At 54.0% G+C, this 25994-nt stretch overlaps 1 protein-coding gene across 2 annotated transcripts in view; it reads left to right on the top strand.

The window, feature by feature from the left end:
• The first annotated feature begins 11413 nt into the window (after positions 1 to 11413).
• Positions 11414 to 25994, top strand: part of LOC139262263 (kunitz-type protease inhibitor 1-like) — a 70954-nt gene continuing 56373 nt past the window's right edge. Inside the window, exon 1 of one of the 2 annotated variants that reach the window (XM_070877408.1) lies at positions 11414 to 12086. In XM_070877408.1, the coding sequence (XP_070733509.1) occupies positions 11549 to 12086 (538 nt within the window). In that variant the 5' untranslated portion in view covers positions 11414 to 11548. The remainder of the gene's footprint in view (positions 12087 to 25994) is intronic. The other variant, XM_070877407.1, reaches the window with a different exon arrangement.

The raw sequence follows: 25994 nt of genomic DNA, 5'->3' as shown, positions 1-25994 counted from the left end.
CAGCTCAAGGTGTTGCTCCTTTGTCAAGGGCCCGCCCGCGGCCAAGGTTTTAGCGGCGGCGCGGACGGACCCCTTGATCAGCTCTGGCTCGGACCATTTTTCCAGGGCCAGTCGGGCTTGGTCGCAGCGACCCCGGCTCTGGGCCAAAAAGTCCCGGAGTTCCTTTGCAGGAATGAGGAGGACCTCAGCGGCGGCCGCGAGCAGATCCACCGCCTCCCTGGCGGTGGTCTCTAGTTCTTCTCCCGCGTCCCCCACCGAGTCCCCGTCCTCCTCCGGGAGGTGGCCGCCAGCAGCCAGCCCATCGACCGCACAAGGTACGGCAAATGAACCGGCCGCTCCAACCGGCCCTGGCTCTGCCCCGATCCCACCCCCAGGATCGTCGGCAGAGGAGTCTCCACTGGGCTCTTTAAAAAATGGTGCTGGGTCGGGAAACGACAGCGGAAGGGGTTCCCCCTCCGCCCCAGGAACCGGGGAACAAGGAGAGACCCGGCCATAGGAAATCCCCAGGCTCCCCAAGTGCTCCAGCTCCAAAGTAAGGGGCGAGGGTGGGTGTTCCTCCCCCTCCCCGCTGCCACCCCCCGGCCCAGCATGTACAGTTTCATTAAAATTGTTAATTTGTGTTTCTGCCGGGTCGAGCAAATCCCGGGGGAAGTTGGATATTGGCTGGGCGGGCTCAGGTTCGGCCTTTTCGGCCCCGCCTGCCTCAGTCCCCGGGACGCCCGGCCCGGCGGCAATGCTTTCCTCCGCGATCCCCATGCCCCCCACGACAGTCGGATCTTCCACGCCATCCCCGGGAGGCAGAGGCTGGGCAGCCTCAACTGTCTCACCCTCCCCGGGGATAGACTCCTCCCGCCTACGGCTCTGCTTGGGGGCGCTGGTGGGGGACGCGGAACACGCGGCGGGCACCGACTCCTCCGCGGCGGGATGTTGTTCCTTCTCCGCCTCAACGGAGCGGCGCCTCCTTTTGTTGCTGGGGGTGCGCTGAGGCAGGGAGACCTCCATGTCTGCCGAGGCCTCCCACTCCGCTCCCCCCTTTTCCTTTTCTTGCCCGCGCCCGGGCCCCTCTGCGGTGTTGTTCAAGGGCTCGGGCACGGGCTCAGGGCACACCGCGCTCGCCGGTGGCTGGGTTGGGCCGAGCGCGGTGGTCAAACATTCTGGCGCACCGAGGGGACCCGCCTCCAGATGTTTCGCCTTGTTCCGCGCCTTCTTTCCGGTCGGACGCTCTCCCTCCCCCCCCGCCGGAGGCCCTGAAAACAAAGGCCTCCGACGATGCCCGCGCACCTACGGCTCCCGGCACGCGGACGCAACTAGGGGGAGGGGTGGCGGCGGCGAACATGCCCCACCTCCCTACAGGCATGGCACCGCACGCCGTCCGACGTCCAGAAGGCGCGGTAGGGAGTCCCCTCGTGCACCACATTAAAGTGCCCTTCCGTCGTGTCCTCCTGCGCCAGCCGGACAAAGAGCTGGCGGCGGAAGGAGAACACGTGGCGCAGGCTGCTCTCCCTGAGGCCAAGCGGTATGGGGTTGATCCCCGACCTTACCTCCCCCAGTTGGTGTAGGTGAGGGAGGAGGAGCTCAGCGGGAACAAAGGGCGGGACGTTTGACACGATGACCCTCTGCGCGGTGGCCTCGAGAGGGTCCACCGGCAGGAACGTCCCGCCCACCGTGAGCCCCTTTTCGATGGCCAGGGACACCGCCCGCTCCGACCCCAGGAAGAACACGGCCTTCCCAGACATCTTGGAGGCTCCGACAATGGCCGAGGGGCCGACTACCCCAGCCATCGCCCGCACGCACTCCTCGATGCTCATTGTGGGGTGAGTGTAGCTCTTGACCCCGTGTTTTTTCGTGATGAGTGTAAAAGGTGGCAGGGCAGCGGGTGGCGCAGGAGGTGCCGTGGATGTGGACACCGCCTGCGCATATGTCTTCGCTGGCCCTGCCACCGGCGTGGATGGGGTCACCATCACGGGGTCCCTTTAAGGGCTACATCCACCCCAAAGTCACAGGCCTTAATGGTCTTAATTGGCCTCTTATCTAAAGACTGAGCAGAGGAGCTCTTAACGAGGCACACCTCTCCCCTAGTTGGCAATTGGGGAGGGGCCTTGCTCCCTCTGCTCAGTTGTTTTATTTTTTGTTTTTTTTAAATTAGGAGGAAGGGCTCTCAGAGAGAGAGGGGAGAGACAGAGAGAGAGAGATAGAGAAAGGGGGGTGCGGGAAAGAGGGAGGCTGCGAGGGCAGGTCTCCCCTCACAGCGATGGGTGGGTGTTTTTCTTGGGGTGCACTCCCCAGATGGCAAAAAAACACAAACACAGTCTTTGGGATGGTCTTCAGGTGGGGGGAAAAGATGTCTTCACCTGGGGCAGCTAGAGCCAACCAGGCACACACTCCCAACGATGTTCAAAGGTGTGATTAAACAATCTTCAGCCTGGTAGCTCCAGTTATCCCAGGCTAGGCAATGGGGGGGGGGGGTCAATTGTGTGTGGGGCCTAGTTGTAAGCAAGGCCCCCACACACACTTCCACACACACACACCCCCCGCGATGTTCCGGCCCTCAGTGGTCTTCTTTCCTCCCCCCACCGATACAACAAAGTCTATTGGGGAATGCACCAAAACACACCCACCTGTAGAATGTTGTAGAAATGACTCTCCCTCCTTCCACACAGGTTGTTGTTTTTTCCCCCTCTCTCCAACTCTCTGTAGTTGTAAATAAATGTTAATTGTTTCTACGCTCCTCCTCTCCCTCCGGATGTTGAATGGGTAGCAAGCTAGCCCTTTCCTCCTCTTCCTGGGCTGGTCTCAGGGCTCACTCCAGGCCTTCCTAGGTAGGAGCAAAGTTGGTAGCTCCTTCTCTCTCAACAGCAGAGCTCCTACTGATTAGGCCACGCCTCCACTGCTCCACCATTGGTGCATGAAAAACTCTTTGAGTTTATCTGTGAAACAAAAAAACATTAAACCATGCCACCCGCCCTGGATGACACAGCAGACATTTACAAGGCCCTTTTTTTTTTTCCTTTTTTGTGTTTTTTTTTGTGTTTTTCTTTTTTTTGGTTTTTTTAAAATGAGGAGGAAGGGGTCTCAGAGAGAGAGGGGAGAAACAGAGAGTAACAGAGAAAGAGAGATGGGGGTGGGAAGGGGGGGGAACTGCGAGGTCAGGTCTCCCCTCGCAGCTGTGGATGGGTGCAATCCCCAGATGGCAAAACACAAATAGTCTTTGGGGTGGTCTTCGGGTGGGGGGAGAAGATGTCTTCACCTGGGGCAGCTCGAGCCACCAGGCACACACTCCTAACGATGTTTAAATGGGTGATTAAGAAAATCTTCAGCCTGGTGGCTCCAGCTATCCCAGGCTAGGCAATTGGGGGGGGGGGGTTCAATTGTGTGTGGGGCCTAGTTGTAAGCAAGGCCCCCACACACACTTCCACACACACACACCCCCCGCGATGTTCCGGCCCTCAGTGGTCTTCTTTCCTCCCCCCACCGATACAGCACAGTCTATTGGGGAATGCACCCACACCCACCTGTCGAATGGTAGAGTCTCCCTCCTTCCACACTGGATGTTGTTGTTGGTCTTTCCCCGTCTCTCCAACTCTTTGTAGAATGGTAAAAGTTGTTCAAAGTTTTCTGCTTCCCTCCTCTCCCTCTGGGTGAAAGTTGGTGGTGAAGCCCCTTCCTTCCTTCTCTTCCTGGGCTGTTCTCAGGGCTCTCCAGGCCTTCCAAACCAGGAGCTAAGGTTGGTAGCTGCTCCTCTCTCAGCAGCACAGCTCCAACTGTGCAGGACACGCCTCCACTGCTCCACGATTGGTCCTGGTGCATGAAACTCTTTTGAGTTTACCTGAAAAAAAACATAAACATTAAACCGTGCCACCCGCCCTGGATGACACAGCAGACATTTTCAAGGCCCCTTTTTTTTTTCCTTTTTTTGTGTTTTATTTTTTGTTTTTCTTTTTTTGGGGGTTTTTTTTGGGGGCGCTAAAATCACATTTTTCCAAGTGCCCCCTATAAAAGGGGAGGGGGACACTAAAAGCACCGGCAATTAAAACAAATTAAACTTTAAAACGTAAAATCAAATTAAAATTTGGTTGCCGGGCGTGATGATGCACTCCAGTCCCTCCGGTGCCCACCTCTCGCGGAAGGCCGCGAGCGTACCGGTGGACACCGCGTGCTCCATCTCCAAGGACACCCGGGACCGGATGTAAGAGCGGAAGAGAGGCAGGCAGTCAGGTTGAACGACCCCCTCGACCGCCCGCTGCCTGGACCGGCTGATGGCACCCTTGGCCGTGCCCAGGAGCAGTCCTACGAGGAGGCCTCCGGACCTACCCACTCCCCTCCGCACAGGGTGCCCAAAGATCAGGAGAGTGGGACTGAAGTGCAGCCAGAATTTCAGGAGCAGCCCCTTCAAATAATAAAACAGGGGCTGCAACCTTGTGCATTCCATAAAAACATGGAACACGGACTCTTCCAGATCGCAGAAATTGCAGGCGGCCTGGGAGCCCGTGAACCAGCTTAAAAATTTATTGCACGGGACTGCTCCGTGCACCACCCTCCAGGCCAAGTCCCCGATGAATAGTGGGAGGACCCCTGCGTAGAGTGCCCTCCATCGATGGCATCGGCCGCGTGGCGGACGTTGGCAGAATTTAGGCGCCGCGCCAGCGTGTCTGGCGCCATCCAGCCCGCTCCTCCGCCATCGAGCAGGTCCCTGACCCTGGTCGCCTCACCAGCCACAGCCCTCTCTTCCGACCGCCACATAAAACCTCGGTCGTGGAGGTACGGATTCCTGAGCAGCGGCTCCTGCAGGACAGCCGCCACTCCAGCCGGCGGAGAGCTGCGCTTGGTGGAGACTTTGTTCCAGACCCTGATGAGGTCCTTGTAAAAGACAGGCAGCTCCCGGAGGGCGGTCCTGACACACCCCAAGTTCACAAACAGGAGCTGCGTGTCGTAGTTGAGGTCGCGCTGCTGGCGGAAGAAATACGTCGCCAGAGCACGCCACCTAGGAGGGGGCTCGACGTAAAGGTATCTCTGCAGGGTCTGAAGACGGAAAGTCGCGAGCTGGGCGCTGACGCACACCAACGACTGACCGCCCTCCTCAAGCGGGAGACTCAAGACCGCAGCAGAGGCCCAGTGCTTCCTGTTGTTCCAGAAGAAGTCCACCAGCTTCTTCTGTATCTTGGCGACAAACGCAGGGGGAGGGGTCAAAGTGACCAGCCGGTACCACAACATTGCGGCCACCAGCTGGTTTATGACCAGCGCTCGACCCCTGTAGGACAGCACTCGGAGCAGTCCTGTCCAGCGCCTTAGGCGAGCGGCGACATTGGCCTCCAGCTCCTGCCAGTTCGCCGGCCAGGCTCCCTCGTCGGGGCTAAGGTAGACTCCCAGATAGAGGAGATGGGTCGTGCTCCAGGCAAAAGGCCTGAGCTCCTCCGGCAGGGAGTCCACCCGCCACTGACCCACCAGGAGTCCGGAACATTTCTCCCAGTTGATCCTGGCGGAGGACGCGGCCGAATAAATCTCCTGGCACTCACGCATCCTCCGCAGGTCAGCGGGATCCTCTACCGCGAGGAGCACGTCATCGGCGTAAGCCGAGAGGATGACCTCCACGCCCGGCCCTTGCAGAGCCAGTCCCGTCAACCTCGTCCGCAAGAGGCGCAGGAAAGGCTCCACGCAAACGGCGTATAACTGGCCGGACATGGGGCATCCCTGGCGCACCCCTCTCCTAAAGCGAAGGGGCGCCGTCAAGGACCCGTTAACCTTAATCAGACACTCCGTGGCGGCGTACAAAAGTCGGATCCGGGCGACGAAATGCGTCCCGAACCCGAAAGCGCGCAAAGTTCCGAGCAGATAGTCGTGATCCACCCTGTCGAACGCCTTCTCTTGGTCGAGGGATAGGAAGGCGACCGACAGACCAGCCTCCTGGGAACAATGGATGAGATCCCGGACCAGATGGATGTTATCGTGGATTGTCCGGCCCGGGACCGTGTAGGACTGGTCGGGGTGGATCATGTGGTCCAGCACGGCACCAAGGCGAGCAGACATCGCCCTGGCGAAGATTTTGTAGTCCGTGCTGAGGAGGGAGACCGGGCGCCAGTTCTTAAGGAGGCGGAGATCGCCCTTCTTAGGCAGCAGGACGATGACTACCCTGCGCCAAGAGAGGGGCATCTCCCCGGTCGCCAGACTTTCCCCCAGGACCCGCGCGTAGTCGCTCCCCAGGACGTCCCAGAACGCCCTGTGGAACTCCACGGTCAGCCCGTCCAGCCCCGGGGATTTTCCCCTCGAGAGCCGGTCGAGGGCACCGGTCAGCTCTGTCAGCCTTAGCGGAGCTTCCAGATTTTCGGCGCCCTCCGGGCTGACCTTCGGCAGGTCCTCCCTCAAAACTCTACGCGCTTCCTCGTTGGACGGATCCGGAGAGAACAGAGCCCCGTAATATTCACGGGCCCTGTTGTTGACGCCCTCCGGATCCGAGACGAGAGAGCCGTCGTCGGCCAGCAGCGTCAGGAGCTGCTTACGGACACTCTGCCTTTTTTCCAGCGAGTAGAAGAAGGGGGAGCCGCGGTCCAGATCCCGCAGGAACTGGATCCGCGACCTCACGAACGCGCCTCGGGACCCGACGAGCTGCAGGTCCTTCAGCGCGGCCTTCTTAGCTTCGTACACCGTCCGCAGGGCCGGGTCCTGGACGACTTGACCGAGACGGGATTCCAGGTCGAGCACCTCTTTTTCTAGTCGCCCGACTCTGGCCGCCCGCCTCTTGGTCGACCCCCTCGCGTACTCTTGACAGAAGACGCGGACGTGAGCCTTGTCCACGTCCCACCATAGCCTCAAGGAGGGGAAGCCCCCCTGCTTCCTTCTCCAGTCGGACCAGAATCGACGGAACGAGTCCTGGAACCGCACGTCCTCCAGCAGCCGGTTGTTCAAGTGCCAGTACGCGGACCCCGTCCTCGCGCGGAGCGAAGCGAGCTCCGCCCACACCAGGTGGTGGTCCGAACACGGCACCGGCCGCATGGAGGCCGCCGGGACGCAGGAAACGTACGCCCGAGACACGTAAAGGCGGTCGACTCTGGACCATCCTACTCCAGGCCTCACCCAAGTAAAGGCGCTGGAGTCGGGGTGGAGATTTCGCCAGACGTCCACCAAGTCGAAGGACCCGACCAGGTCCCTCAACTTCTCCATCGCCGTCATGCACTGCGGGGCACCGGAGCGGTCCCTCGCCTCGAGGGTGCAGTTAAAATCCCCCCCGAGGACAATGCAGTCGCCGACGTCGACAGAGCCAAGAAGAGCGGACACCTCTTCAAAGAAGCGCGTTTGCTGCGGGCCGGGCTGAGGGGCGTACACGTTCACGAGGTGGAGCGGCACGTCCCCCAGGTGAACCGTTACGTGCAGCAAGCGGCCTGGCATGGGCTCCTCGACCCCCAAGATCTCCGGCTGAAAATGCGGGCCCAGCAAGATGGCCACCCCACTAGAAATGGCGGTGAGGTGGCTCATGCGGACCTCTCCTTGCCATTCCAGGAGCCACGTGCCTTCGTCTCCCGGAACGGTGTGGGTTTCTTGCAGGAAGCACACCGCATATTTCCCCTCCCGCAGGAGCGAAAAATTGTCAAATCTACGGCGTGCCCCTCTGCCGCCGTTGATGTTGAGGCTGGCTATGGTTATCTTCATGGCAAAAGCATAGTGCAACCTCTACCTTAACCTATTGTGGGGGAGGGAGCGGAGTCTTTTGTTGAACTCCGCTCCCTCCGCAGCGCAGCGAGGAGTCCCTCGAGCTCGCGCAGCTCAAGGTGTTGCTCCTTTGTCAAGGGCCCGCCCGCGGCCAAGGTTTTAGCGGCGGCGCGGACGGACCCCTTGATCAGCTCTGGCTCGGACCATTTTTCCAGGGCCAGTCGGGCTTGGTCGCAGCGACCCCGGCTCTGGGCCAAAAAGTCCCGGAGTTCCTTTGCAGGAATGAGGAGGACCTCAGCGGCGGCCGCGAGCAGATCCACCGCCTCCCTGGTGGTGGTCTCTAGTTCTTCTCCCGCGTCCCCCACCGAGTCCCCGTCCTCCTCCGGGAGGTGGCCGCCAGCAGCCAGCCCATCGACCGCACAAGGTACGGCAAATGACCCGGCCGCTCCAACCGGCTCTGGCTCTGCCCCGATCCCACCCCCAGGATCGTCGGCAGAGGAGTCCCCACTGGGCTCTTTAAAAAATGGTGCTGGGTCGGGAAACGACAGCGGAAGGGGTTCCCCCTCCGCCCCAGGAACCGGGGAACAAGGAGAGACCCGGCCATAGGAAATCCCCAGGCTCCCCAAGTGCTCCAGCTCCAAAGTAAGGGGCGAGGGTGGGTGTTCCTCCCCCTCCCCGCTGCCACCCCCCGGCCCAGCATGTACAGTTTCATTAAAATTGTGAATTTGTGTTTCTGCCGGGTCGAGCAAATCCCGGGGGAAGTTGGATATTGGCTGGGCGGGCTCAGGTTCGGCCTTTTCGGCCCCGCCTGCCTCAGTCCCCGGGACGCCCGGCCCGGCGGCAATGCTTTCCTCCGCGATCCCCACGCCCCCCACGACAGTCGGATCTTCCACGCCATCCCCGGGAGGCAGAGGCTGGGCAGCCTCAACTGTCTCACCCTCCCCGGGGATAGACTCCTCCCGCCTACGGCGCTGCTTGGGGGCGCTGGTGGGGGACGCGGGACACGCGGCGGGCACCGACTCCTCCGCGGAGGGATGTTGTTCCCTCTCCGCCTCAACGGAGCGGCGCCTCCTTTTGTTGCTGGGGGTGCGCTGAGGCAGGGAGACCTCCATGTCTGCCGAGGCCTCCCGCTCCGCTCCCCCCTTTTCCTTTTCTTGCCCGCGCCCGGGCCCCTCTGCGGTGTTGTTCAAGGGCTCGGGCACGGGCTCAGGGCACACCGCGCTCGCCGGTGGCTGGGTTGGGCCGAGCGCGGTGGTCAAACATTCTGGCGCACCGAGGGGACCCGCCTCCAGATGTTTCGCCTTGTTCCGCGCCTTCTTTCCGGTCGGACGCTCTCCCTCCCCCCCGCCGGAGGCCCTGAAAACAAAGGCCTCCGACGATGCCTGCGCACCTACGGCTCCCGGCACGCGGACGCAACTAGGGGGAGGGGTGGCGGCGGCGCCAGCCTTGGCCGCCTTCGGTGGTTTGGCGGCCTTGGAGGCGGGGCAGTTCTTACGAACATGCCCCACCTCCCTGCAGGCATGGCACCGCACGCCGTCCGACGTCCAGAATGCGCGGTGGGGAGTCCCCTCGTGCACCACATTAAAGTGCCCTTCCGTCGTGTCCTCCTGCGCCAGCCGGACAAAGAGCTGGCGGCGGAAGGAGAACACGTGGCGCAGGCTGCTCTCCCTGAGGCCAAGCGGTATGGGGCTGATCCCCGACCTTACCTCCCCCAGTTGGTGTAGGTGAGGGAGGAGGAGCTCAGTGGGAACAAAGGGCGGGACGTTTGACACGATGACCCTCTGCGCGGTGGCCTCGAGAGGGTCCACCGGCAGGAACGTTCCGCCCACCGTGAGCCCCTTTTCGATGGCCAGGGACACCGCCCGCTCCGACCCCAGGAAGAACACGGCCTTCCCAGACATCTTGGAGGCTGCGACAATGGCCGAGGGGCCGACTACCCCAGCCATCGCCCGCACGCACTCCTCGATGCTCATTGTGGGGTGAGTGTAGCTCTTGACCCCGTGTTTTTTCGTGATTAGTTGAAAAGGTGGCAGGGCAGCGGGTGGCGCAGGAGGTGCTGTGGATGTGGACACCACCTGCGCATATGTCCTCGCTGGCCCCGCCACCGGCGTGGATGGGGTCGCCATCACGGGGTCCCTTTAAGGGCTACACCCACCCCAAAGTCACAGGCCTTAAAGGTCTTAATTGGCCTCTTATCTAAAGACTGAGCAGAGGAGCTCTTAACGAGGCACACCTCTCCCCTAGTTGGCAATTGGGGAGGGGCCTTGCTCCCTCTGCTCAGTTGTTTTTTTTGTTTGTTTTTTTTAAATTAGGAGGAAGGGCTCTCAGAGAGAGAGGGGAGAGACAGAGAGAGAGAGATAGAGAAAGGGGGGTGCGGGAAAGAGGGAGGCTGCGAGGGCAGGTCTCCCCTCACAGCGATGGGTGGGTGTTTTTTTTGGGGTGCACTCCCCAGATGGCAAAACACACAAGCACAGTCTTTGGGTTGGTCTTCGGGTGGGGGGAGAAGATGTCTTCACCTGGGGCAGCTCGAGCCACCAGGCACACACTCCTAACGATGTTTAAATGGGTGATTAAGAAAATCTTCAGCCTGGTAGCTCCAGCTATCCCAGGCTAGGCAATTGGGGGGGGGGGTTCAATTGTGTGTGGGGCCTAGCTGTAGGCAAGACCCCCACACACACTATCCACACACACACACCCCCCGCGATGTTCCGGCCCTCAGTGGTCTTCTTTCCTCCCCCCACCGATACAACAAAGTCTATTGGCGACTGCACCAATACACCCACCTGTCGAAATGGTAGAGTCTCCCTCCTTCCACACTGGATGTTGTTGTTGGTCTTTCCCCCTCTCTCCAACTCTTTGTAGAATTGTTAAAGTTGGTAAAAGTTTTCTGCTTCCCTCCTCTCCCTCTGGGTGAAAGTTGGTGGTGAAGCCCCTTCCTTCCTTCTCTTCCTGGGCTGTTCTCGGGGCTCTCCAAGCCTTCCAAAGCAGGAGCTAAGGTTGGTAGCTGCTCCTCTCTCAGCAGCTCAGCTCCAACTGAGCAGGATATGCCTCCACTGCTCCACGATTGGTCCTGGTGCATGAAACTCTTTTAGAGTCTACCTATAAAACATAAAACATTAAACCGTGCCACCCGACCTGGATGACACACCAGACATTTACAAGGCCCTTTTTTTTTCTTTTTTTCTTGTTTTTTTTTGTGTTTTTCTTTTTTTTTTGTGTTTTTTTTTGGGCACTAAAATCACCTTTTTTCCCCAGTGCCCCCTATAAAAGGGAAGGGGACACTAAAAACACTGGCAATTAAAACAAATTAAACTTTAAAACGTAAAATCAAATTAAAATTTGGTTGCCGGGCGTGATGATGCACTCCAGTCCCTCCGGTGCCCACCTCTCGCGGAAGGCCGCGAGCGTACCGGTGGACACCGCGTGCTCCATCTCCAAGGACACCCTGTGCCTTGAAAGTGCCAGTGTGGGAAATCGCTCCCTGTGATCAGCCTATTCCTGAGTGTGAGTTCAAACTCAAGTTCCCTCCTCTCACACCAAAATATGCTCTCCGCCGTGATGAGCAGCATTGTCTGAGGACAAGAGAATTCGTAATGTCACAAAGACCAGTGAGAACCAATTGAGCAACCTGCATCCTACAACTTAGTGGTCACATTTTAGTCGGAGTGAGAGTTCACACTCACTCCCTGTGACCAGCCTGTGTTCACACTCACTCCCTGTGACCAGCCTGTGTGTTCAAACTCACTCCCTGTGACCAGCCTGTGTTCACACTCATTCCCTGTGACCAGCCTGTATCTGGGTGTGAGCAGCCTGTTGAGTGCCTTCTGCTGAAGGTGTGGAGGAGTTCCAGCTGTGTGTGTGGAGCTGGGTGTTGGGTTACACTTCCTGTTGTGCAGGAGCTGTGTGTATGTGTGTGGGTGCGGTGCGCACCAGGTGCACTCAGTTTCCGGATTTACCTGGGGCAGCCAGCGCCTTGCTCAGTTTCAGCCCAGCAAGCCCCACTCGCAGCCGCGACATGCTCTCCCACCGCCCGGGACTGCTCAGCCTGCTGGCCTGCCTCCTCTACCTGCTCCAGGGGAGCCGGGCCATCGACCCCAACCACTGCCCGAGCCGCTACAGCCTGGGCCGGGAGGACTTCGTGCTGGACACGGACCAGTCTGTGTCGGAGGGGGCCACCTTCCTGGCATCTCCCAATGTCAGCCGGGCCAGGGACTGCGTGCGGATGTGCTGCCGGACCCGCGACTGCAATGTAGTGCTGCTGGAGGACCAGCCCTCGCAACAACCCCGGGTTCAGCCCCTGCTCCGCACCATCAGCGGCTGCTTCCTCTTCAACTGCCTCTACAACCAGGTGTATGTCTGCAAGTTCTTCAGGAGGGAGGGCTACAGCAACTTCATCCTGGACACCCTCTACAGGGCGTACCTCAAGCCCAGGGCACCCAGTGCAGGTAATGGTCCCTTCTCTTCCTCCCCGCGCCCCTTCCATTCTCCCCCACCCTCTGCGCCCGTTCTCCCCCCCCCCCCACCCTCTGCGCCCGTTCTCCCCCCCCCCCACCCTCTGCGCCCGTTCTCCCCCCCCCCCACCCTCTGCGCCCGTTCTCCCCCCCCCCACCCTCTGCGCCCCTTCTCCCCCCCCACCCTCTGCGCCCCTTCTCCCCCCCCACCCTCTGCGCCCCTTCTCCCCCCCACCCTCTGCGCCCCTTCTCCCCCCCACCCTCTGCGCCCCTTCTCCCCCCACCCTCTGCGCCCCTTCACCCCCCCACCCTCTGCGCCCCTTCACCCCCCCACCCTCTGCGCCCCTTCACCCCCCCACCCTCTGCGCCCCTTCTCCCCCCACCCTCTGCGCCCCTTCTCCCCCCCACCCTCTGCGCCCCTTCTCCCCCCCACCCTCTGCGCCCCTTCTCCCCCCCACCCTCTGCGCCCCTTCTCCCCCCCACCCTCTGCGCCCCTTCTCCCCCCCACCCTCTGCGCCCCTTCTCCCCCCCACCCTCTGCGCCCCTTCTCCCCCCCACCCTCTGCGCCCCTTCTCCCCCCCACCCTCTGCGCCCCTTCTCCCCCCCATCCTCTGCGCCCCTTCTCCCCCCCCACCCTCTGCGCCCCTTCTCCCCCCCCACCCTCTGCGCCCCTTCTCCCCCCCCACCCTCTGCGCCCCTTCTCCCCCCCCACCCTCTGCGCCCCTTCTCCCCCCCCACCCTCTGCGCCCCTTCTCCCCCCCCACCCTCTGCGCCCCTTCTCCCCCCACCCTCTGCGCCCCTTCTCCCCCCCACCCTCTGCGCCCCTTCTCCCCCCCACCCTCTGCGCCCCTTCTCCCCCCCACCCTCTGCGCCCCTTCTCCCCCCCACCCTCTGCGCCCCTTCTCCCCCCCACCCTCTGCGCCCCTTCTCCCCCCCACCCTCTGCGCCCCTTCTCCCCCCCACCCTCTGCGCCCCTTCTCCCCCCCACCCTCTGCGCCCCTTCTCCCCCCCACCCTCTGCGCCCCTTCTCCCCCCACCCTCTGCGCCCCTTCTCCCCCCCACCCTCTGCGCCCCTTCTCCCCCCCACCCTCTGCGCCCCTTCTCCCCCCCACCCTCTGCGCCCCTTCTCCCCCCCACCCTCTGCGCCCCTTCTCCCCCCCACCCTCTGCGCCCCTTCTCCCCCCCACCCTCTGCGCCCCTTCTCCCCCCCACCCTCTGCGCCCCTTCTCCCCCCCACCCTCTGCGCCCCTTCTCCCCCCCACCCTCTGCGCCCCTTCTCCCCCCCCCCACCCTCTGCGCCCCTTCTCCCCCCCCACCCTCTGCGCCCCTTCTCCCCCCCCACCCTCTGCGCCCCTTCTCCCCCCCCCCACCCTCTGCGCCCCTTCTCCCCCCCCCCACCCTCTGCGCCCCTTCTCCCCCCCCCCACCCTCTGCGCCCCTTCTCCCCCCCCCCACCCTCTGCGCCCCTTCTCCCCCCCCCCCACCCTCTGCGCCCCTTCTCCCCCCCACCCTCTGCGCCCCTTCTCCCCCCACCCTCTGCGCCCCTTCTCCCCCCCCACCCTCTGCGCCCCTTCTCCCCCCCCACCCTCTGCGCCCCTTCTCCCCCCCCACCCTCTGCGCCCCTTCTCCCCCCCACCCTCTGCGCCCCTTCTCCCCCCCACCCTCTGCGCCCCTTCTCCCCCCCACCCTCTGCGCCCCTTCTCCCCCCCACCCTCTGCGCCCCTTCTCCCCCCACCCTCTGCGCCCCTTCTCCCCCCCCCGCCCTCTGCGCCCCTTCTCCCCCCCCCCCACCCTCTGCGCCCCTTCTCTCCCCCAAACCTGCCCCGCCGGCTTCAGTCTCCCCCCGCGCTTCACTCCGCTCCGCACGCGCCCCTCTCTCCCTCCTCGCGCTCAGTGCTGTTTGTTATAGTTGCTTGAAATCCAGCAGTCATTGGTTAAACTCCTGCAGCACCCGATACACATTTGGCATCCTTGCCAGCCTGTGCCCGAGTTGATTGGGGTGTGCCCCTATTGAGATCCTGTGGGCAAATAGAAACCCTACTGATGTGCACTTTTAGTTAATTTGGAGACTCTTAATTAACCCCCACCCCGCCAAGACTCAACAGCCTTAGACGAGCTATTTAAAAAAAAAAAGGAAAGACCTACATTTATATAGCACCTTTCACAAACTCCGGATGTCTGAAAGTGCTTTACAGCCAATGAAGTACCTTTTGAAGTGTAGTCACTGTTGTAATGTAGAGAAACATGGCAGCCAATTGCAAGGTCCCATAAACAACAATGTGATGGTGGCCAGATAATTTATTCTTTTGAGTGATATTGGTCGAAGGATAAATATTGTCCGGGACACCGGGGAGAATTCCCCTGCTCTTCGAATAGTGCCATGGAATCTTTTGCGTCCACCTGGGAGGGCAGCTGTTTAATATCCCATCCGAAAATCCTCTCTCAGTACTGCACTGACGTGTCAGACTAGATTTTGTGCTCAAGTCACTGGCATGGGGCTTGAACCCATGACCTTCTGACTCGGAGGCGAGATTGCTACCTACTGAGTCACGGCCGATATTCACTTCCTAGACTGGCCGACGAAGAATGGGTAGTTAGCTGAGATACTGGATGGAGACTGATGGGTGTGCAACCCAACCTAGCGTAAGTCACAGCCTTCAAGATCAGGTTTTTGATTTTTTTTTAAATAGAAAAAATGTTTCTTGTAATGTCCTGTTCCTCTTTACCAGTAAGATTGCAATTCTATTCATTACTGCTTAGCTCCTCATCTATGCATAGATAACAAAAGGGATGGGGAAAGGAGAAGTTTATCAGTAATGCAGGAAATCTCAGCAGGTCAGGCAGTGTCTGTGGAGAGGTTTTTATTCCAGATTCCAGCGTCCGCAGTCTTTAGCTTTTGTATTTATGAGTGATGCATTTTGAACTGCTGTAGGGCACGGGACTGACCAAAACTAACCTGTGCCCCCAGGTGTGTTTAATTAGCCCATGCCAGTTTCTGTCAACCTGGCCATGGGGTGGCAGTAATAGCAGCTGATTGGGGTAATCATTAATGGACTAGGGCATCTGCTTTTGTATTCCAACGCACTCCGGGCTGGCCTCCCACATTCTACACTATGTAAACTTGAGGTGATTCAAAACTCAGCTGCCCGTGTCCTAACTCGCACCAAGTCCTGCTCACCCATCACCCCTGTGCTCACTGACCTACAATGGCTTCCGGTTAAGCAACACCTCGATTTCAAAATTCGAGATTTTGTTTCAGATCCCTCCATGGTCTCGCCTCCCCCTATCTCTGTAATCTCCTTCAGCTCCTGAAGAATGGCTAGTTGAGCAAAGAACGAGGGGGCTATTTGGTCTCTCTGGAACTGTGCCTCCATCTGAATGCATGGCTCCAAAAGCAGAGTGGAAGAACAATGCGTTTGGAGATTAAATATTGATAACATTGACAGCTTATCAATCGGATGATTAATGAATAATATTTGAATGGTATTCGCATACCTAGAGATCTCCAAAATACATTGAAAGAAATGACTACCTATAGCACCTTTCAGGACGTCCCAAAGCGTTCTATAGTCAATGAAGTACCTTTGAAACGTGGTCACTGTTGTAATGTAGGAAACGTGGCACTGCAAGATCCCACAAGCAGCCATGAGTTAATGACCTGATCATTTTAGTGATGTTGGTTGAGGGATAACTGGAGTGTCAGCATAGATTATGCGTTCAGGCTTCATATTTTTTTTGGAATCATTTCAGGAATACAGAACTCTAGTTGGAATGATTCATGAATCTGGGTCTTGCAACAGTCCCGTGAGTCCCTCAACATTCCTGTATCATTTTGGGTTTCTATCTTATTCCTGTTGTGATTGCTATGTGGCGAAGATTCTTCCAGGGCACTTTCACCGTTTTGTGTCTGGCTGCACTTTTTGCCTCACTCCTGTGAAACTGCATGCTTGCAATCTAGCTGCCTCTTGGGAGGATTTCAACATACCGCCTCGCTCATCTGAGAGTGAGTCAGTGTCCATATTAGTCACAGGAAGTTGTTTATTGATTCATCTCACTTTTGGGTTTTTTCATTAACTTCCCCAATCTCTCCTGAATGCACTGACTTGAGCTGCAGTACAATTCCATGGACATGAAAAGCCCTCCAGTTACTTGATCTTGGTAGCAAGTAGTGGCAAGCTATTTGACTGTGAGGGCATTACTGCCCAGTCCTATTTCTCCCCCCCCCCCCCCCCCCCCCCCAGCCCACCAACATGCATTTCAAGTGGCAGTTAATGGATAGTTTGATCTGGGTAACTGTTGGATGGTTCTAACCAATTTTTGGCACTCCTGGGCTAAGGAGAGGCAAATGTAACCCAAGGTTACATACTCGGTTATATCAAACTGCAACCAACAGTTCAAGAGGAAAGCCCATCGCCACCATCTTGGCACAACTAGCGATCTTAGTGATGAAGTGCCATATTCAAATGGCAAGGTGGGATTCTAGAAGAATAGAATTCAAGAGCCGAGTACGTTATGTTGAACTAGGATAGAACCTTAGTTAGACCAGGCTTGGAGTACTGTGCTCAGCTCTGATCTCCATATTACAAAAAGGCTATAGAATCACTGGAGAAGATGCAAAAAAGATTTACAACAACTTGTATTTATATAGTGCCTTTAACGTAGGGAAACGTCCTAAAGTGCTTCACAGAAGTATTATGCGATACAAATTTGACACCGAGCCGCATAAGTAGGAATTAGTGCAGGTGACCAAGAGCTTGGTCAAAGAGGTATGTTTTAAGGAGCGACAAGGATGGTAGCAGAACTCAGAGGGTACAACAACAGGACAGACTGAACAGGCTGGGGCTTCTTTCTCTAGAAATGCGAAGGCTGAGAAGTGGCTTGATAAAGGACTTTAAAATTATGAAGGAGATTGATGCGGTAGACTTAGAGAAGCTGTTTCCACTTGTGGGGGAATACAAAACTAGGGCTCATAAATATAAGCTAGCCTCTAATAAATCCAATACGATTTCAGGAGAAAACTCTCTATGCACAGAATGGCTAGAATGGGGAAATTGCTCCCACAGTTGAGTTGAATAGCATAGATGTCGAAGAGGATATTGGAGAAGTACATGAGGGGGAAAGGAATAGAAAGAAAGACTTGCATTTTTATAGCGCCTTTCATGACATCCCAAAGCACTTTACAGCCAATTAAGTACTTTTGAAATGTAGTCACAGGAAATGCAGCAGCCAATTTGCACACAGCAAGGTCCCACAAACAACAATGTGATAAATGACCAGATAATCTGTTTGAGATGTTGATTGAAGGATAACTATTAGCCAGGACACTCCCCTGTCCTTCTTCCATGGGAACTTTTATGTTTACCCGAGAGAGCAGACAGGGGGTTTAACGTCTCATCCGAAAGACGGCACCTCTGACAGTGTAGCACAGACTCAGTCCCAAAGTTCCCTCGGTGTGGCGAGGGAGCGCTCCAGGATTCCCGCACAGCTGGTGAGCCGGCTTATAACTAGAATGCGCGGACCCTTTGAATGGCCCGTGGTGTCCATTTAAAGGGGCCGCGCAGCCCAACATAAAATTACGGGAACATTGCTCAGTGCTGCCGTGGAGTGAAAGCATGGATTACGTGCTCAAGTCTCTGGAGTTGGACTTGAACTCACAGCCTACTGACTCAGGCAAGTGTGCTATCCACTGAGCCGCAGCTGACAATGTTGATTAGTGTGTGATGCAGTAATTAGAGGAGGTAGAGGCTCGTGGAGTATAAACACCGGCATGGACCTGTTGGGTCGAATGGCCTGTTTCTGTGTTGTATATTCTATGAATGAGCCGTAATACAGTTCCTCAGCAGCACGAGAATGTGATGGCTTTAATTTGACTGGGGCTGCTACCCTTGACTTCCTCTCTCCCTCACGGAGATCCCACCGTGTCTTCCTTTCCATTCACTTCTGCCCGATTTTCCAGTTGATCTACAGACCTTGGCTATTGTTGACACACTGAGGCCACAGATGTTTCACTGCAGCCTGGTGATTCGCACTGGAGTGGGGGGGGAGGGGAGAGGGGGGGGAGAGGGGGGGGGGAGGAGGGAGGAGAGGGGGGAGGGAGGAGGGGGAGGGGGTGGGGGAGGAGGAGGAGGAGGAGGAGGAGGAGACGGAGACAACTCAATGCGAGGGGTATCCGTAATAAGGTGGACGCATTAACTGCGCATGCAGATATTAACGAATATGATATAATTGGGATTACGGAGACATGGCTCCAGGGTGACCAAGGCTGGGAACTCAACATTGAGGAAGGAGAGACAGAAAGGAAAAGGAGGTGGGGTAGCGTTGCTGGTTAAAGAGGAAATTAACGCAATAGTAAGGAAGGACATTAGCTTGGATGATGTGAAATCGGTATGGGTGGAGCTGCGGAATACCAAAGGGCAGAAAACGCTAGTGGGAGTTGTGTACAGACCACCAAACAGTAGCAGTGAGGTTGGGGACAACATCAAACAAGAAATTAGGGATGCATGCAATAAAGGTACAGCAGTTATCGTGGACGACTTTAATCTACATATAGATTGGGCTAACCAAACTGGTAGCAATACAGTGGAGGAGGATTTCCTGGAGCGTATTAGGGATGGTTTTCTAGACCAATATGTCGAGGAACCAACTAGAGGGCTGACCATCCTAGACTGGGTGATGTGTAATGAGAAAGGACTAATTAGCAATCTTGTTGTGCGAGGCCCCTTGGGGAAGAATGACCATAATATGGTAGAATTATTTATTAAGATGGAGAGTGACACAGTTAATTCAGAGACTAGGGTTCTGAATTTAAGGAAAGGTAACTTCGATGGTATGAGACGTGAATTGGTTAGATTAGACTGGCGAATGATACTTAAAGGGTTGACGGTGGATAGGCAATGGCAGACATTTAAATATCATATGGGTGAACTTCAACAATTGTACATCCCTGTCTGGAGTAAAAACAAAACTGGGAAGGTGGCTCAACCGTGGCTAACAAGGGAAATTAGGGATAGTGTTAAATCCAAGGAAGAGGCATATAAACTGGCCAGAAAAAGCAACAAACCTGAGGACTGGGAGAAATTTAGAATCCAGCAGAGGAGGACAAAGTGTTTAATTAGGAGGGGGAAAGTAGAGGATGAGAGGAAGCTTGCCGGGAACATAAAAACTGACTGCAAAAGCTTCTATAGATAAGTGAAGAAAAAGAGATTAGTGAAGACAAACGTCGGTCCCTTGCAGTCAGAATCAGGTGAATTTATAATGGGGATCAGAGAAATGGCAGACTAATTGAACAAATACTTTGGCTCTGTCTTCATGAAGGAAGACACAAACACCCTTCTGGAGATACTAGGTGACAGAGGATCTAGCGAGAAGGAAGAACTAAAGGAAATCCTTATTAGTCGGGAAATTGATGGGATTGAAGGCCGATAAATCCCCAGGGCCTGATAGTCTGCATCCCAGAGTACTTAAGGAAGTGGCCCTAGAAATAGTGGATGCATTGGTGATCATTTTTCAACAGTCTATCGACTCTGGATCAGTTCCTATGGACTGGACGGTAGCTAATGTAACACCACTTTTTTTTTAAAAAGGAGGGAGAGAGAAAACGGAATTATAGACTGGTTAGCCTGACATCGGTAGTGGGGAAAATGTTGGAATCAGTTATTAAAGATGAAATAGCGCATTTGGAAAGCAGTGACAGGATCGGTCCAAGTCAGCATGGATTTATGAAAAGGAAATCATGCTTGACAAATCTTCTAGAATTTTTTGAGGATGTAACTAGTAGAGTGGACAAGGGAGAACCAGTGGATGTGATGTATTTGGACTTTCAAAAGGCTTTTGACAAGGTCCCACACAAGAGATTGTTGTGCACAATTAAAGCATATGGTATTGGGGGTAATGTATTGACGTGGATCGAGAACTGGTTGGCAGACAGGAAGCAGAGAGTCGGGATAAATGGGTCCTTTTCAGAACGGCAGGCAGTGACTAGTGGGGTGCCGCAGGGCTCAGTGCTGGGACCCCTGCTATTTACAATATACATCAATGATTTAGATGAAGGAATTGAATGGAATATCTCCAAGTTTGCAGATGACACTAAGCTGGGTGGTGGTGTGAGCTGTGAGCTGTGAGAAGGATGCTCAGAGGCTGCAGGGTGACTTGGACAGGTTAGGTGAGTGGGCAAATGCATGGCAGATGCAGTATAATGTGGATAAATGTGAGGTTATTCACTTTGGTGGCAAAAACGTGAAGGCAAATTATGATCTGAATGGCGGCAGATTAGGAAAAGGGGAGGTGCAACGAGACCTGGGTCTCATGGTACATCAGTCATTAAAAGTTGGCATGCAGGTACAGCAGGTGGTGAAGAAGACAAATGGCATGTTGACCTTCATAGCTAGGGGATTTGAGTAGAGGAGCAGGGAGGTCTTACTGCAGTTGTACAGGGCCTTGGTGAGGCCTCACCTGGAATTTTGTGTTCAGTTTTGGTCTCCTAATCTGAGGAAGAATGTTTTTGCTATTGAGGGAGTGCAGTGAAGGTTCACCAGACTGATTCCAGGGATGGCAGGACTGACATATGAGGAGAGACTGGATCGACTGGGCCTGTATTCACTGGAGTTTAGAAGGATGAGCGGGGATCTCATAGAAACATATAGAATTCTGACGGGTTTGGACAGGTTAGATGCAGGAGGAATGTTCCCAATGTTGGGGAAGTCCAGAACCAGGGGTCACAGTCTAAGGATAAGGGGTAAGCCATTTAGGACCGAGATGAGGAGAAACTTCTTCACCCAGAGAATGGTGAACCTGTGGAATTCTCTACCGCAGAGAGTTGTTGATGCCAGTTCGTTAGATATGGCCCTTATGGCTAAAGGGATCAAGGGGTATGGAGAGAAAGCTGGAAAGGGGTACTGAGGTGAATGATCAGCCATGATCTTATTGAAAGATGGTGAAGGCTCGAAGGGCCGAATGACCTACTCCTGCACCTATTTTCTATGTTTCTATTTGGCCCTTCGAGCCTGCACCGCCGTTCACTATGATCATGGTTGATCCTCTATCTCAACGCCTTATTCCCGCTTTCTCCTCATACCCCTTGATGCCTTTTGTGTCTAGAAATGTACCTATCTCCTTCTTAAATATATTCAGTGATTTGGCCTCCATAGCCTTCTGTGGTAGAGAATTCCACAGGCTCACCACCCTCTGAGTGGAAAAAATTTCTCCTCATTTAGGTCCTAAATTTCCTACCCCGTATCCTGAGACTGTAACCCCCTTGTTCTAGACTTACCAGCCAGGAGAAACTTCCTCCCCGCATCCAGTCTATCCAACTCTGTCAGAATTTTATACGTTTTATACAAGATCCCCTCTCATTCTTCTAAACTCTAGTGAATACAGGCCTAGTCAACCTAATCTCTCCTCATACGAGAGTCTTGCCATCCCAGGAATCAGTCTGGTGAACCTTCGCTGTACTCACTCTATGGCAAGTATATCCTTTCTTAGGTAAGGAGACCAAAATTGCACACAATACTCCAGGTACGGTCTCACCAAGGCCCTGTATAACTGTAGTAAGACATCTTTACTCCTGTACTCAAATCCTCTTGCAATGAAGGCCAACATACCATTTACCTTCCTAACTGCTTGCTGCACCTGTATGTTTGCTTTCAATGACTGGTGTGCAAGGACACCCAGGTCCCTTTGTACATCGACATTTTCCAAGCTATCACCATTTAAATAATATTTGTCTTTGTTTTTCCTACCAAAGTGGATAACTTCACATTTATCCACGTTATACTACATCTGCCATGTGTTTGCCCACTCACTCAACCTATCTAAATCGTCTTGCAGCGTCTTTGCATCCTCCTCACAACTCACGATCCCACCTAGTTTTGTGTCATCAGCAAACTTGGTTCCCTCATCCAAATCATTTAATATATTGCGAATAGCTGGGGCCCAAGCACAGATCCCTGTGGTACCCAACTAGTCACTGCCCGCCACCCTGAAAAAGACCCGTTTATTCCTACTTTCTGTTTCCTGTCAGTTAACCAATTTTCAATCCATGCCAATACATTACCCCCAATCCTAGGTGCTTTCATTTTGCACACTAACCTCTTATGTGGGACTTTATCAAAAGCCTTCTAAAAATCCAAATACACTACATTCACTGGTTCTCCCTTATCTATTTTATCAGTTACATCCTCAAAAAACTCCAGTAGGTTTGTCAAATGTGATTTTCCTTTTATAAATCCATGTTGACTTTGTCTAATCCCGTTGATATTTTCTAAGTGTGCCGTTATCACATCCTTTATAATAGACTCTAGCATTTTCCCTACTACTGATGTCAGGCTAACCGGTCTCTAGTTCCCTGTTTTCTCTCTCCCTCCTTTTTTAAATAGTGGGGTTACATTTGCCACCCTCCAATCTGCGGGAACTGTTCCATAATCTATAGAATTTTGGAAGATGACAACCAATGCATCTACTATTTTCATGGCTACCTCTTTTAGTACTCTGGGATGCAGATCACCAGGCCCTGGGGATTTATCTGCCTTCAGTCCCATTAGTTTCTCTAGCACTATTTTCTTACTCATAATCATTTCCTTTCATTCTTCTTGCTCACTAGACCCTTGGTTCCTTAGCATTTCTGGGACATTATTTGTGTCCTCTTCCATGAAGACAGAATCAAAATATTTATTTAATTATTCTGCCATTTCCTTGTTCCCCATTATAAATTCTCCCATTTCTGTCTGTAAAGGACCTACATTTGTCTTCACTAATCCTTTTTTTACGTACTTGTAGAAACTTTTGCAGTTAGTTTTTATGTTCTTTGCAAGTTTACTCTCGTACTCTCTTTTTCCCCTCTTAATCAATCTCTTGGTCCTTTTTTGCTGAATTCTAAACTGCTCCCAATCCTCAGCCTTGCTACTTTTTCTGGCAACTTCGTATAACTCCTCTTTGAATCATCGCTATGGTAATCGCAGTTTTATCGCGGTGCAAATAGCTGCCCACAATAGCTTATGCGTTTTAAGCGTGCCTTTGTAATTGACTCCTGTGGCAATGCCGAATGGTTGCTGCCATTTGGCCGATATTGGTGGCTGCTCGTGATTAGTGCAGACGGTGTGAGTGACGGTTTGCTTTTTCCACACCCTTTATCTTTACACGGTTGCCCCTCGGTTGTTTTGAGGCCAGAATGTTTCACCAGGATTTCGTAATGTTAGAGGTCAATCTTGTGACCCTTCTCTGCAAGGCTTAAATCTCTCCTGCCTCAGTGACCAGGACCGTGCCCTGCGTTCATGGCATGTTCTGACTAGAGCACTATACGCTATGACGTCCGCTCACTCCTACTTTACCGTATATGCTGTTTAGCCCAATATTTAATTTACAGCGACGATAGCTGTTGCTCGGTGAGTGGGCATATTGAGTCACGACTCTACTAATACCCCTTGATCTCTTCACCTTTAGCTATATGGGGATTTATTATTACAGTTTAGGCTTTCACCCAACAGCTGACTTGGTCTCATGGCAAAGAGATTGTTTTCATAATCCTACACATTTTTGTACTTTTGTGATCTGAACAGAAATGTTGAGTGACAATTACCCTTTTACCAAGTTCCTTTGCAGCAGCCACCCATCACCTTCCCCCTGTTCACTTGGAAAGACATTACAATAAACATTGTATATTGTTCAGGCTAAGGTGAATGTCTAATTTATTTATCTGGCATACAATTACACAGAATCAAAAGAATGCAGTCAAGTAACTACCAGTACAATATTTGACTAGAACAGTCCTTAATCTTCTCTAAATAATAGAATTTAAAATCTTAGTCTAGCAGCTTTTAATGGAGCTTCTCTCATTACTGCAACATGAATATAGGCAGACAAACAAGGAACTGGGGATATAGGGAATCCCAGCAGCACTTGTCCTGTTCCACAAGCAGGCTTCTGCACAGATACAGTGTTTACAGCAGATTTCCAGCCATTTGGTGGATTTTGTTTGTTTTGACACTTGCCTTGACTATCAACTGGACAGTGTAGCTCTGTGAACATGTATGCAACAGGTCTGTGCAAGGTTGCGTGGATTTAATGTTTCAAAGAGGTGAGGTAATGTCTGATGTAATCTACTTTTTCGAATGCAGACACGCAAACAATGCCGCTGACTATCTAGTCAGTTGTTGCCTTTTGACTTTCTCCCCAAAGGAACAAAATGGGATTGTAGCTAGCTGAAGCCTATTTTAAACTCTCAATATTTTGCCTGACTGAAGCCATGTATAAAGACACAGTGCAGAATTTTTGTTTTCTGTTTGATGTTTGACGGAGACCTCATTCTATGACGGTTGTGTCTCCCATTTCCCACCCCCCAAAAAAATCCGTGCCCATCTTTCTTGCAACTGTGTTTGAATCGCTCACTGACCTACATTGGCTCCTAGTCTGGCAATGCGTCGATTTATTTTTAAAAGTCTCATCTTTGCTGTCAAATCCCTCCACAGCATCACCCCTCCCTATCTCTAACCTTCTCCAGCCCTACAACCCTTTCAGATCTCTGCTCTCCTACAATTCTGACTAATTGCACATCCTTGATTTCAATCGCTCCACCATTGGTGGCTGTGCCTTCAGTGCCAAGGTCCTGAGCTCTAGAATTACCTCTCCAAACCTCTCCACCTCTCTTTGTTCCTTTAAGACACTCCTTTAAAATCTAGCGCACTTGTCCTAATATCTCCTTATGTGGCTTGGTGTCAAATTTTGTTTGATAACGCTTCTGTGAAGCGCCTTGGGATGTTTTACTACATTAAAGGTGCTATACAAATGCAATTTGTTGTTGATTTTCCCTTGGAATAATACGCAGGGAGTCAAGACCCAAGTATAGATCTCAAGTGAGGTGTGGTGAGTGGGCTGAGGATAATTTGACTGAAGCACAGAGTGGAGATACCTTCCCTCCCTTCTAATACAGGGCAGTAATTAGAAGGAAACATGTTTCTGCTGTTGATCATAAGAGGTGCCCATTCTCTCTCTCTCTCTCTCTCTCTCTCTCTCTCTCTCTCTCTCTCTCTCTCTTTCTCTCCTTTTTTCTTCCCTTTATGTCTCTCTCCTCTCTCTCATTTAGTGCCCAATTTCTCCCCTTTTTCTTTCCCCAGCCCGGCTCCCAGCTATGATCAGGCTCCAAAGGCACTGGTTGCCTTCAGCATCACAATGCCTTATTGAATGTGAGCTCTTCCTCTTCCATGTGGGTCAGTGACTCACTAACAAGCTGAGCCATTGAAGAATCCCTACAACCTTCGCCGATGCTCCCACCAGGCTTTAGATGATTGGTTGCGCTCTCTCGTTGTTGATGCTCTCGAATGTCAATAGTGCGACCTCCGATGTTGTGACATAATCGGAAGCCTACTCTTTTATGGATCTGCCCAGCTGCCATTGGTTTGGCTGCACTACTGAATGGGCAGAGCCATATGTCTATGTGCTTTGTGATCTCCACAGGGCTTTCCCGCGTCAGTCTCTGAAGAGATTATGGGGAGCTGCTGTCCCAAGACTGGGCACCAAAGGTAAAAAGGGGCACAAGAAAACACTCAACATCCAACTCTGCACAGACCGCAGTTCAAATCTGAGTGGGCAGCCAATGCTCAGTGGGGCTCACTCTCACCTGAGTCACAAGGTCCTCGGTTTCTGGATGCAAGATGACAATCAATGTCTCTCTCTCTGTCCCCTCTTTCTCTCTCTCTGTCCCCCTCTTTCTCTCTCTCTCTCTGTCCCCCTCTCTCTCTCTCTCTGTCCCCCTCTCTCTCTCTCTCTGTCCCCCTCTCTCTCTCTCTCTCTCTCTCTCTCTCTCTGTCCCCCTCTCTCTCTCTCTCTCTCTCTCTCTGCCCCCCCCCCCCTCGCGACAATGTCTGTCTAATCAGTATAACTTAACACACCATATGGTGTATTTCCCATTGGG

The sequence above is a fragment of the Pristiophorus japonicus genome, chromosome 4 (genome assembly GCF_044704955.1).
Source record: "Pristiophorus japonicus isolate sPriJap1 chromosome 4, sPriJap1.hap1, whole genome shotgun sequence".
Taxonomy (NCBI): Eukaryota; Metazoa; Chordata; class Chondrichthyes; family Pristiophoridae; genus Pristiophorus; species Pristiophorus japonicus.
Note: the sequence above shows the minus strand (reverse complement) of the source record. Positions and strands in the feature narration are given on the sequence as shown.